Source organism: Microcaecilia unicolor, chromosome 7 (assembly GCF_901765095.1).
Source record: "Microcaecilia unicolor chromosome 7, aMicUni1.1, whole genome shotgun sequence".
Taxonomy (NCBI): Eukaryota; Metazoa; Chordata; class Amphibia; order Gymnophiona; family Siphonopidae; genus Microcaecilia; species Microcaecilia unicolor.
Window position 1 is genome coordinate 25,704,097 of NC_044037.1, and position 13,300 is coordinate 25,717,396.

The window sequence follows — 13,300 nt, forward strand, 5'->3', positions numbered from 1 at the left end:
GGACAAGGCCGACTCCATCCGCGGAGCCACTTCAGATAAGGTCTCCGCTCCATCACCGGGCTGTTCTACTGCCTGCTGTAACCAAGCCAGGCAGGCTCTAGCAGCATAACAACTGCATGCAGACGCCCGAACAGTGAGACCTGCCAAATCAAAGGACCGCTTCACAGCTGTATCAAGCCTGCAGTCTTGAATATCCTTCAGGGCAACACCTCCTTCAACAGGGAGGGTAGTTCTCTTTGTCACAGCCGTGACCAGAGCATCCACTTTAGGCATTGCAAAGCGAGCCAAATGTTCCTCACTCAGAGGGTATAATTGCCCCATAGCCCTGGCAACCTTCAAAGGTCCCTCGGGGTCAGCCCATTGAGCCGAAATAAGCTCTTGGATGGAGTCATGCAAAGGAAAGGTTCGAGCAGGCTTTCTGGTACTAGCCATCCTTGGATTAACGGAGAAGGCTTTGCCACTTCCAGGATCACCAATCGAGAGGGCTTGTAAGGCATCTGAAATAAGCGCTGGCAGCTCCTCACGGTGGAAAAATCCTCACCGCAAACGGATTATCAAGCTCCTGTGGCAATTCTGCATCCGACTCTGGCTCCTCAGCCCAAGAAGTTCTGCCAGACCCCTCAGAATCCTCATAGCCCAACCACGGGAGGGAAAAGGGGGGGGAGGGGGGGCGCCACACTCAGAAGGGGAATTAGCCCTTCTGCGTTTATCAGGAGGATAAGAAACAGGCAAAGCCAACTCCAAAAGGCTAGGATCCACGGGGGGGGGGGGGGGGGGGGGGCCAGCCAGAGGGTCCGAAGATCCCTGTGGAAGAGCTCTTAAGCATGTACGCCCTATGCAGCATTAAAACAAAATCAGGGGAGAAAACCGCAGCTCTATTAGCCTCATTCAGAGGACCTCCCCCCCCCCCCCCCCCCCCCCCGGGTTCAGGGCTCTCCGTCGCAACTGAGGCCGCGCCATGTGGAAAATCCAAAATGGCGTCCGCTGCCAGCTCAGAGCGCAAAAGTTCGCCGCTCGCCATGCTCGGGCCGGCTCTACCGTCTGTACAGCACGAATTACAGAGCCCCGCTGCTGATTTGCGCTTGCCACATTTAGAACAGCGCTTTACAGTCTCCGCAGCCATTGCCAAAAATGGCAGTAAAATTCAAAAATGGCGGTTCGTGCCAAAAACATCCCGATCGCGGGCCCACCCCAGAGGAGTCAGAAAACACTCTTACCTCACTAGATCGAGTATCACAGCTCCGGTCCTGCAGAAGAATCTCAAGAAAAAAACCTCTTTTCCAAGATCGCTGTGCTAAAGCGCGACGCGACTTTAATTTTTTTTTTTTTTTTTAAATGCTGAGGAAAGCAGAGGCAAAAGAGGTAAATAAAAACACTCCGGAGGCTCAGATAAGTGGGAAAGGCAGGGAAAGGCGAACCAATGTGCCTGCATCCACTGAGTGGGAAAGGACAGGGAAAAGCAAGCTAATATGTCCACATCCACAGGAGCAAGGGTGAGGCAGGGAAAGGGCTGACCTATGTGACTTCAAAGTGAAGCTGCTATAGCCTCTAACACCCCAGCTAACAACTGGCAAGCCAGGAGCCACCCCTGGGCAGATTTTTGATGGAGCTCGAAGAAGCTGCAGCCACCCTGCTTGGGGAGACAGAGAATACTGAAGAGGCCGTGGTGCTAGCTGGCCATGAGGCACTGTGAAAAGTTGAGTGCTCTCTATCTCCCCCTGCTGGTTGATGGACACAACCCATACGTAATGGCTTCATCTGCTTGATGACAAGGAAAGGTGGGTTTTGAGCATGGATTTGAAACAGGTAGAGATGGAGCTAGACGTATAGGTCCAGGAGATAGAGAATACTAACTGACCAAGCAGCATTCCATCCTATAAGACACTGCAGTTATGCGCTCTCTATCTCCACCTGCTAGTAGATGGTCACAACCCACAAGTCTCTGGATTCATCTGCTGCTGATGCTAAGGAATTGGTTGATTTACTTTGTGGTGTAGAATTTCTGAGAGAGACAAATTAGTCACAATAATTTTAACTGGGCCAACAACATTTATACAGTAATATTTTAAGAACATTACCATAAGCATTTTTTATTTTATGCTTTCATTCAATAAATTTAGGAGAACAATACTTTTCATAGATCAAAAATACATAATTTTTTTATGTAACTATCATGAAACCACAGTTAAAACCATTATGCCACTGGTTCCCAAACCTGGAGGCACCCCAGCCAGTCAGGTTTTCAGAATATCCACAATGACTATTTGTAAGAGAAATCTGCATGCACTGCCTCCACTGCATGCAAATATCTCTCATGGTTGTAACTGTGGTATCATGACAAATATGTTTGCCATATACTGCAAGACAATTTTAAATTCAGCTTTTGTTAAATTTGTAATTCCATTTTAGCTAGAACATTGCTAATACACATATATTTTCTAAGCCTCTTACTACCAATCCACACAGCTTACCTTTACAGCCTGAACACTGAATAAAGAAGTTGATGAGATCAAGAAGTGCTACATCTCTGTCATGTTTGTATGCCTCTATCCAGTCATCCACCACAGACTACAAAAAGGCACAATAAAGCAGTTTAAAATAGGCTTGTTTTACAGCAAAAATTCTGCTTTTTACCATGCTGTCCAATTAGTAGTATAGCTTCATTGCTTAATAAAGTTTTTATTTTTATATTGTTACAAAACATTACATACTCAAAAAAAATTCTTCTTTGTTTTTTTTTAACAGTTTGCAAAATGTGCATTTCACATCAACATATGAATGAGTATAAAGATTTGGAGTCAGATACGGAACTCAAATCTTATTTACATCCTAACAGGTCACTCAAACTTAGCATCTGTAATATCACATAAATGAAGATAACAGTACATTCAAATACACAAGACCTACAGTTTCTTTTCCCCAATAAATGTGTCAGATTAACTACCATAAGAAAACCTCTAAAATACTGGTGTTAAAATACTACGGATTCTTTAGCATGACACTTGACATTTTCATAAAAAGGGCAGCAGTGCAGCAAATTAAACAAAAATGCCCCTTGAGCACATAATATTCTACGAGTCAGCACACATTATTAACTGCACAATTCTCCTTTTTTGTCCAGCCACACCTTATGTATTAAGTATTTTTAAAGGTATAAATTAAAACCACTAAACAAAATGACAAGTTTTTTTTCTTGCCCAACTAAAAATTAAGACTGATTACATACAGACCACCTGTTAACTTGATCCAACTTCCCGAGTTATAACAGTCACTGCTTAGGAGGGCTGAAATTCATTCATTTCTAATTGCCACTGTGTCACAGATTCAAAGCATTTCAAATTCACAGAAATGCAAACAAATCGAAAATGAACCAAATGAGGAAAGGGGAACAGCCAGTGTTCACAATTTGTGGAAATGAAATGATATAGTGACTTAAAAAAAAAAAAAAAAAAAAGAAATTGGCTAGCCCAGCAACACAATGACAGCACACTAATACTTATTTTTAGATCCAAAAATTATTTTGGAAATTGTTCCAATCTGGTTCAAACGTTTCTGCTCTGTAGCTTGGATACTCAATACCACTGTCCTGTCCACACCAAAATTAAATTCCAAGCCCAGCTTAACAAAAAGGTCAGAGGCAGCCTCGAATAGAGTATTGCCTTGCTGACTTTCAGCAGTAATGTGGGGGTGGGGGTTAAATGGGAGAAGTAAAGTAGGACCACAAAGATTTTCTTCATGAAAAATGAAAACTAAGTCTGCCCTAAAATTAAAACCGATTAAAAGGTTTGTTTTCTCAGTACTAAAAGTAGAGCACAGGCTTTCACTGCTAACTGGGATACCCAAGCTCTTCAAATGGATTAAACTGACCCAGCCAGCCTGTGTGAAGCCAGAAAGCAGTGTGGGAGTCAGCTGCTCACCTATCCTCTCAGATGACATAAAATGCTCAGGAAACATCCATCCAAGGAAGGAAAGGTTACAAAAAAAAAAAACAAAACAAAAAACAAACAAAAAAACACATTATTTTAACTTCATTTCTGGAACTAAAACCAATCATTTCAAAATGTGTGAACAGTGCAGTTTTGGTTTATGCTTCAAGAGAGCAGCAGCTACTATCAATACCCCATTAGCAAAGCTCAACGTATTCTATTATAAATCAAATAAAATCTTCCTGTGCCTATTTAATACTTTATACATATTGTACTTCTAGACTACTTTCAGAATAAAGTTGTAAAATAATGTATTTTTCATTTTAATAGATATTCTAGTACAAAATTATTTGACATTTTATAATGCTACATTTTCAAAGAAGAACACTAACAATTTGATCTCAAATTTCAGCTTAAGAGCTCTCCAATATTCTGACAGAATAGCATCGCCTTTTTTTTCTGGTTGGAAAGTTCAATATCAGAACAGCACATGGCAACCCCAATTCAATTAACTTGACTCTGGATGAGAAGGGATAATAAAAATTGTGAGTGTAATGTAGTCAGTCCTCCATCATCACTGAATGAAGACACTTAGAGGCATATTTTCAAAGCACTTTGGGAGGCTAAGTTCCATAGGTTTCTATGGAACTTTGGGAGGCTAAGTGCTTTGAAAATGAGCCTCTAAGGGACCTGTTTACTAAGCAGTGCTGTAGGCACACAAACTTTTTAGCGTGCACTAAAAATGAGTGCGCACTAACACTAGAGACACCCATAGGAATATAATGGGTGTCTATTATTAACACGCCTACAGCGTGGCTTAGTAAACAGGGCCCTTAGGGAGCAAGTAATTTTGTATGTATATAGCCATGTACATGTGAGGAAATTGGCCTGTTATAAAATGTCAACTGACATGTTAACATGGTAGTGTGTACTTTGCCAGCAGCTGTGTACAGGGTCGGAGTCTGCAAAACATGCTAATTTACTCATATAGTTAATCTAGGTGAGGGCATTTATAATCGTTCTTGATCAGATGCAAATGTCTGCAGCTCCAATATAAGGGAAAGGGATGGGATTCAATATACCGTTCTGTAGCTACAATCAAAGTGGTTTACATATTATATAAAGGTATTACTCCTACCACTCACCCACTCGCCCAACCCTCCACCCACGGCCAACCGTCGTACCAGAACACAGCATGCCCTGGTGGTCTAGTGGCCTCTTCGAGAGCAGGAAAGAGTCCACTCTTTCCTGCCCCACTGCCGCCCGCTCTCTCTGCTTCTTCATAATGGCCACAGAGACTTCAAGCAGTAATCTCATGAGACTACTGCTTGAAGTGTCAACTGTCATTTGGAAAAAGAGCACAAGCAAGAGAGCTGTGCCAGCAGGGCAGGAAGAGGGGGTTTCTGTCCTGCCCTAAAGAGGTTCACCCACTGCAGCTCCTACTACTACATCACAGGTGAGTGTGGGGGTGGCTGGAGGGAAAGTGTAAAAAAAAGGGGGGGGGGGGGGAGGATGCTGTAGGTGGCTGTGTAAAAAAAAAAATGCTGTGGGTGAGAGAGGGCTGAAAAAACAGGGATGCTATGTGTGGGGAAGGGAGGGGCTGTAAAAAAGAGGAAAGCTCTGGGGGAGGGAGGAGCTGTTAAAAAAAAAAAGAGGGGATGCTGTGGATGGCTATAAAAAAAGGATACTCTGGGTGGCTGGGGCTGCAAAAAAAAGGGAACTATGTGTGGGGGAGGGAGGGGCTGTAAAAAAATAGGGGAATCTATATGTGGGTACACGAAAGGAGGGAGGAAGGGAAGGAGACAGGGGGATGGAAAAAAGGAGGATGGAAAAAAGGGGGGTGCTATCTGTGGGTGCAGGGGGGGCTGGAAAAAAGGTGGATGCCATGGGTGCTGAGAAAATATGGATAGTATCTGTGTAAAGGGAGAGGGGGCTGTAATATTAGTTAAATTATGCCAAATAAACCTGCAGAATTTGCAAACTCTATACACAGAATTTGAAAACTTTTGCACAGAATTTTGATTTTTTTTTGGTGTGCAGAATTCCGACAGGAGTACCTGGGGTAATAGAGGGTTAAGTGACTTGCCCAGAGTCGCAAGGAGCTACAGTGGGAATTGAACCTAGTTCTCCTGGTTCTCAGGCCACTGCACTAACCATTAGGCTATACCTCCACTCTACTTTGATTTCTGCCACTTTACACTAGTATTTTATAGACATAGATGCCTATGTGACTTTATACTACAAAGGTGCCTACGTGCACCAAACTAAGTGCCCCCTTATAAAATTACTCTCAAAGGATGATATAAGGGTGCATACGGGCCATACCCCAAGATCACAATTGCAACAGCAGGACCTAATGGAAATAGCTTAACAAATGGGGAAGATATAGGTACTTGCAAATAAAAAGGCACCAACTGAAAAGTTCATACCTCCCTCCACATTCCTCCAACCCGGAGTCATCAGGGACAAAGTAGTAGTAGGGTTCACTGAGCAAAAGGCTTCCTGTTCAAATAATTACATAAACCAAAACAAAATTTTTTTTAATAAGACCCCCACCACCCCTACTTCAAAAAATGTCCACGAAGCCAAAGATCATAAAAACATAATAACTGTCAGACCACAGCGCCATTTAACCCAGTATTCTGTTTCCAACAGTGGCCTATCCAGGTTTCCATACAGTAGCAAAACTTTCTGCTACTTACTCCCATATAAGCAGTGGCTTTCTCCAGGTCTACTTTAACAGTTTATGGACTTTTCTTCTGGTAATGTGTCCAAACTTTGAAATCCAACTTCACTAACTGCTTTTACCTTATCCTCTAGCATTGTGTGAATATTTTCTCCAATCTTTTAAATGTACAGCATGGAAACTTTATGGGACATCCCCTAGTCTTTTACTTTTTTTTGAAAGAACAAGTGATTCATATTTACCTTTTCCACTCCACTCATGATTTTACAGACCTCTATCATACTTTAAATATATCCATTAGAAATGCGTAGCTGGAATCACTGCTACACTAAGTATGGATCAGGTTACCTGTATTTCTTAAAACCATTTGTAATAATGTATTTTTATAAAGATAAGATATTTATGCTCAAGCCTATGTATTTTAGAAGAACCTCCACTTACAAGACCATTCCATGGGAGGTAGACAAACTACGCTCTGTTCTCCTGTCATCTTTGGATGTGTCAGAAGCATTTAACACCGCTGACCATGATAGATGACTGTAGTTTTCACAGATACAATTTTTCATTCTTTTCTGGCAGAAACAGAAAATTCAGGCAATTTCAAGTCACACAGCTTCAAATGTGCAGCCCTTGAACCAATTTTGTGTTCATTTTTTATTTGCAACCTTTAGCCAGTATTCCTCACAAGTCAGAGGTGATCTTTAAGATGAATGCTTATGACATCCAGCTTCTGTTGGTAAAAGTGTGGAGGCAGGTAGGGAACAACCCTCGCACTACTGGATTTTCATATCCATAAGAGCGGCATCCAATGCTTTGATGCTAAATATGCATGGAATAGATTTATTGTGAGTCAGCAAGCCAAATATAACCATAAACACAGCGATACTGCAATGTCTTTGCTGGGACTGGTTGTGATGTGGAATGATCTTTTGAGGCACATGTTCTTTGCTTACTTTCAGCCAACTTAAAAAAAAAAATTATTTATGCGATTTTAAGTATCTTACATTCAAATATAACACTTGTACAGAAAAATAAAAATCGTGAAAGAGGAACATAGATTGTTCAATCTCAAAACTGACACATATTTTGTTAAACTCAAGTCCTCAAATTTATGAGGAATATCAAGTTCAAAAAATAAAAGAAAATATTATATATTTAAAGAAAAAGCAGCTGCAGCTAAGCTCTTAAAGGGAGGACCCTAAATTATCAAGACTCCTGGATTGTGGAAACTAGGGATGAGGTCCTGCTAGATCTGTCCATAACCATCTTCCTGGCTATAAATCCAGTCAGCTGTGTTGAATTAAAAAAACATTTATGAGATCTATATTTTATAACACATTTACAAAGGAACTTTATTATTTCTAAAGCTCCCAGCTGTTGAACAGCAGGTTGTAAAAAGCAGTTGTCTCATTTCTCTTGATATTTCTTGAAACATACTAATCTTGTGATTAAGAATGTCTTCACAATATCTGAGAAAGACAAGTAATTAATCTTTATCCAATGCAAATGTGACTAATAATGTAGCAGGTTGAGCCAAATCTGAGTCTGAAGTCTCTAATAAAGCTGAAACATCTAAAGGTTCCAATGGCTATGCTTGTTCCAACTGAGAACTCCCCTCTGCTCTTTTGAGGGCAGAGGTAGTAAATCTTTGAAAAGGGAGGAATATCTGAGTGAAGCAGTCACAATTTACTTGAGATACCCAAGGAATAAGTCCTTAGGAGATACTGTTGTTGAGCAAGAACAATTAAGCACATGTAAATTATGTTTTCTACTAGTATTCTCTAAAGTGTAAATCCTAGATCTCAAAAATAAAACAATTTAATAAAGCAGATTCTTTTCATTGAAAATATGGTTTCTGCCAACTTTACTACAGCACGAGTTAATCAGTACAATCTTAGTTTCATTCTGGATGGTTCTGTTCTCTAAGTCCTCTACAGACCGTCTCATATTAATATTCTGTGATACTAATATCTTACTTAAGTCCAGAATGGCTTCCCAAACTGTTTTTAAAGTGAATCTTTCCTGCTAGTCCTACTATATATCAGACAGCAATCTGTCTTATTGCCAATGATTTCATGATAAGGAGAGAAATTCTCCAGAAACTTTGACCTTCTTGCACACCCGTTATGCTCTTCAGAGAGCCCGAAGCAACAGGCTCTACAGTAACAAAGTAACATAGTAAATGACGGCAGATAGACCCAAACGGTCCATCCAGTCTGCCCAGCACTGTTCCTGTACTAAACGTTCTGAAGCAAATGTTGAAGCCCCTTAAAATTTACACTCAAGCCCATCCATATCTATTCAGCCACGATCAGAGAAAAAAAACCATAGAAGTACTCACAGCACTGGTTTTGCTTCCCAATTACCAGTGTCGCCACCCAATCTTCGCTAAGATTCCGTAGATCCATTCCTTCTACACAGGATTCCTTTATGTTTATCCCACACGTTTGAATTCCATTACCATTTTCATCTCCACCACCTCCCGCAGGAGGGCATTCCATGTATCTACCACCCTCTCCGTGAAAAACGTCTTCTTCACATTAGTCCTGAGTCTGCCCCCCTCCAGCCTCAATTCATGTCCTCTAATTCTACCACCTTCCCGTCTCAGGAAAAGGTTCGTTCGCGGATTAATACCTTTCAAATATTTGAACGTCTATCATGTCACCCCTGTTTCTCCTTTCCTCCAGTATACATGTTCAGTTCGGCAAGTCTCTCCTTGTACGGTTTGCAATGCAAATCCCAAACCATTTTTGAAGCTTTTCTTTGCACCGCTTCCAGTCTTTTTACATCTTTCATAAGATAAAGCCTCCAAAACTGATCACAATACTCCAAGTGGGGCCTCACCAACAACTTCTAGAGGGCCATCAACACCTCTCCTTTCTTCTGCTGGTTATACCCCTGTCTATGCAACCTAGCATCCTTCTGGCCACGGCCGCTGCCTAGTCACATTGTTTCTTCACCTTCAGATCCTCGGACACCAACGCCCCAAGGTTGCTTTCCCGAGTCGAGTTTACTAGACTCTCCCCTCCTAATTGGTATCTCTCTTGTGGGTTTCTGCACCCCAGATGCATCACTCTGTACTTCTTGGCATTAAATTTTAACTAATAATTATGCTAAGAAATCACTTAGCATAATTATTAGGAATAACAGGAAGAAACCGAACAGACTTTGTTACCCCAGTAGGTAATATACTTGTGAGATTAAATTTTAACTGCCAGACCCGCGGACCACTCTTCTAATGTTTGGAGATTCCTTCTCATCGTTTCTACTCCCTCCAGGGTACCCACTCTATTGGCTATCTTTGCGTCATCCGCAAAAACGCACACCTTTCCTTCCAACCCTTCAGTAATATCTCTTACAAATATATTAAACAAAATAGGCCCCAGCACCGACCCCTGAGGACCCCACTGCTCACCTTTCCTCCGATAGGATTCCATTTACTACCACCCTCTGCTACCTGTTGGTCAACCAGTTTTCTATCCAGTTCAACACTATCAGTCCTAAGTTCAGCCCTTTCAGCTAATTCACAAGTCTTCTGTGGGGGACCTATCAAAGGCTTTGCTGAAATCCAAGTAGATTACATCTAGCGCACAGCCTTCATCCATCTCTTTTGTCACCCAGTCAAAGAAGTCAATGTGATTCGTTTCGCACGATTTTCATTTGGTAAAGCCATGTTGCCTCTGGTCCTGTAACCAGTCTGCTTCTAGAAAGTTAAATTTCCTTTCTTTCAGCAGCGACTCCATTATTCTTCCTACCACCGACGTGAGACTTACCGGTCTGTACTTTCCCACTTCTTCCCTGTCTCCACTTTTGTGAAGAGGGACCACATCCGCTCGTCTCCAACCTCGCAGAACCTCCCCTTCTCTAACGATCTGTTAAATAAATCTTTAAGAGGTCCCACCCAGGACCTCCCAGAGCTCCCTCAATAGCCTAGGATGCATCCCATCGGCCCCATAGCTTTATCCACTTTCAGATTATCAAGCTGTTTATAAACTCTTTCTTCAGTTAACAGCGCAGAATCCACTCCATTCCCAGATACTACCTCTGCAGCCAACCACGGTCCTTCACCAGGATTTTCCTACGTGAATACCAAAGAGAAGTAATTGTTTAGCATATTCGCTTTATCTTCATCGCTCTCCACATAACCACTCTCATTATCCTTCAGTATCGCAATTCTATTCCTTGATTTAAATTTTCTAATTTACATTTACACATATAACAAATGTTTCAGCAATATCAGAACTTAAAATTATCCAAAACACAAAAATTAGGAAAACAAAGAGGGGCATTTTCAAACGGGGACGCCCTTCTCTAAGGGTGCCCATCTCCAAAGACAGTGCCATGATAAGGCGGTGCCGACCGTATTTTCAAAAAAGATGGCCGGCCATCTTTCATTTCAATAATACGATTTGGGCCGGCTTCAGTTTTCGCCGATAATGGAAACCAAGGCCGGCCATCTCAAACCTGGCCAAATCCAAGGCATTTGGTCGTGGGAGGAGCCAGCATTTGTAGTGCACTGGTCCCCCTCACATGCCAGGACACCAACCGGGCACCCTAGGGGGCACTTCTAAAAATTAAAAAAAAAAAAAATTAAAATAGCTCCCAGGTGCACAGCTCCCTTACCTTGGGTGCTGAGCCCCACAAATCCCCCCCCCCCCCAAAACCCACTCCCCACAACTCTACACCATTACCATAGCCCTTATGGGTGAAGGGGGGCACCTACATGTGGGTTTCGGATGAGTTTTGAAGGGCTCCACATTTTAAACCAGAAGTGTAACAGTTAGTGGGTGCAATGGCCTTCAGACAGGCGGACCCAGGCCCATCTCTCTCTCCCCCCCCCCCCCCCCCCCCACACACAACTGCTCCAGGGACCTGTACACTGCTGCGATGGACCTGAGTATGACATTTGAGGCTGGCAAAAAAAGTTTTTTAAGTTGTTTCTTTGAGGGTGGGTTAGTGACCACTGGGGGAGTCAGGGGAGTTGATCCCCGATTCCCTCCGGTGGTCATCTGGTCAGTTCGGGCACTTTTTTGGGACTTGGACCTGAAAAAAAAGGGACCAAATAAAGAGGACCAAATTCTCGCCAGGGACGCCCTTCTTTTTTCCATTATCGGCCGAGGGTGCCCCATCTCTTAAGCACGCCCTGGCACGCTCCTGTCCCGCCTTTGCTACCCTTCCGACACACCCATGGGAACTTTGACCATCCCAGCGATGGAAAGCAGTTGGAGCCGGGCAAAATCGGCTTTCGATTATATCAATTTGGCCAGCTTCAGGAGATGGCTGGCCATCTCCTGATTTGTGTCAGAAGATGGCCGGCGATCTCTTTCGAAAATAAGCAGGAAAGACTAACTTTGTCCACATAATTTGGATCCAAGAACTAGGAAAACAAACAATTCTATTCCTATCTTTTCTCCTTTCTCCAATGTATCTGAAAAAGGTCGTCACCTCTCTTTTCATCTTTAGCCATTTTTTCTTCCGCTCGCACTTTCGCTAGCAGTATTTCCCTCTTCGCTTTTTTTAGTTTAATCCAATAATCTTTTCCGTGATACTCTCGTTGCGTTCTTTTGTATTTCTTGAACAAGGCCACTTTTGCTCTTATTTTTTTCAGCTATTTGTTTGAAGAACCATATAGGCTTCCTGTTTCTCTTGGTTTTGTTTACTTACTTCACGTAAAGCGAAGATACATACCTGTAGCGGGTATTCTCCGAGGACAGCAGGCTGATTGTTCTCACATGTGGGTTGACGTCCACGTCAGCCCAGGAATTGACATTTTGAAAGCAAAATATAAAAAAGGTTTGCCAGAGTTTTGTGGGGCACATGCACCACACTGCGCAGACCGATTTCTCGATCGTCATGCAAACGCATTCCTCAGTTAAATCAAAAGCACAAAAAGAAACAAATCAACTCTAAAAGGAAGGTGGGCGGGTTTGTGAGAACAAGCAACCTACTGCCCTCGGAGAAAGAGACTGATACATACCTGTAGCAGGTGTTCTCCGAGGACAGCAGGCTGATTGTTCTCACGACTGGGTTGACATCCACGGCAGCCCCCACCAACCGGAACAAAACTTTGCGGGCGGTCCCGCACGCAGGGCACGCCCACCGCGCATGCGCGGCCGTCTTCCCGCCCGTGTCCTGCTGTCCTCAGAGAACACCTGCTACAGGTATGTATCATTCGCTTTCTCCGAGTACAAGCAGGCTGCTTGTTCTCACGACTGGGGTATCCCTAGCTCTCAGGCTCACTCAAAACAAGAACCCAGGTCAACTGAACCTCGCAACGGCGAGGGCATAACAGAAATTGACCTACGAAGAACAACTAACAGAGTGCAGCCTGAACAGAACAAAATCGGGTCCTGGAGGGTGGAGTTGGATTCAAACCCCAAACAGATTCTGCAGCACCCACTGCCCGAACCGACTGTCGCGTCGGGTATCCTGCTGGAGGCAGTAATGTGATGTGAATGTGCGGACTGATGACCACGTCGCAGCCTTGCAAATCTCTTCAATAGTGGCTGACTTCAAGTGGGCCACTGACGCTGCCATGGCTCTAACACTATGAGCCGTGACATGACCCTCAAGAGCCAGCCCAGCCTGGGCGTAAGTGAAGGAAATGCAATCTGCTAGCCAATTGGAGATGGTGCGTTTCCCGACAGCGACCCCCTTCCTATTGGGGTCAAAAGAAACAAACAATTGG

General features: G+C 43.1%; 1 protein-coding gene across 1 annotated transcript in view; it reads right to left on the bottom strand.

Moving 5' to 3' along the window:
• STAG2 (stromal antigen 2) overlaps window positions 1-13,300 on the bottom strand; it is a 583,303-nt gene that overhangs the window by 409,651 nt on the left and 160,352 nt on the right. Inside the window, 1 exon segment of the mRNA XM_030209778.1 lies at window positions 2,472-2,568. Within this exon segment, the coding sequence (XP_030065638.1) occupies window positions 2,472-2,568 (97 nt within the window).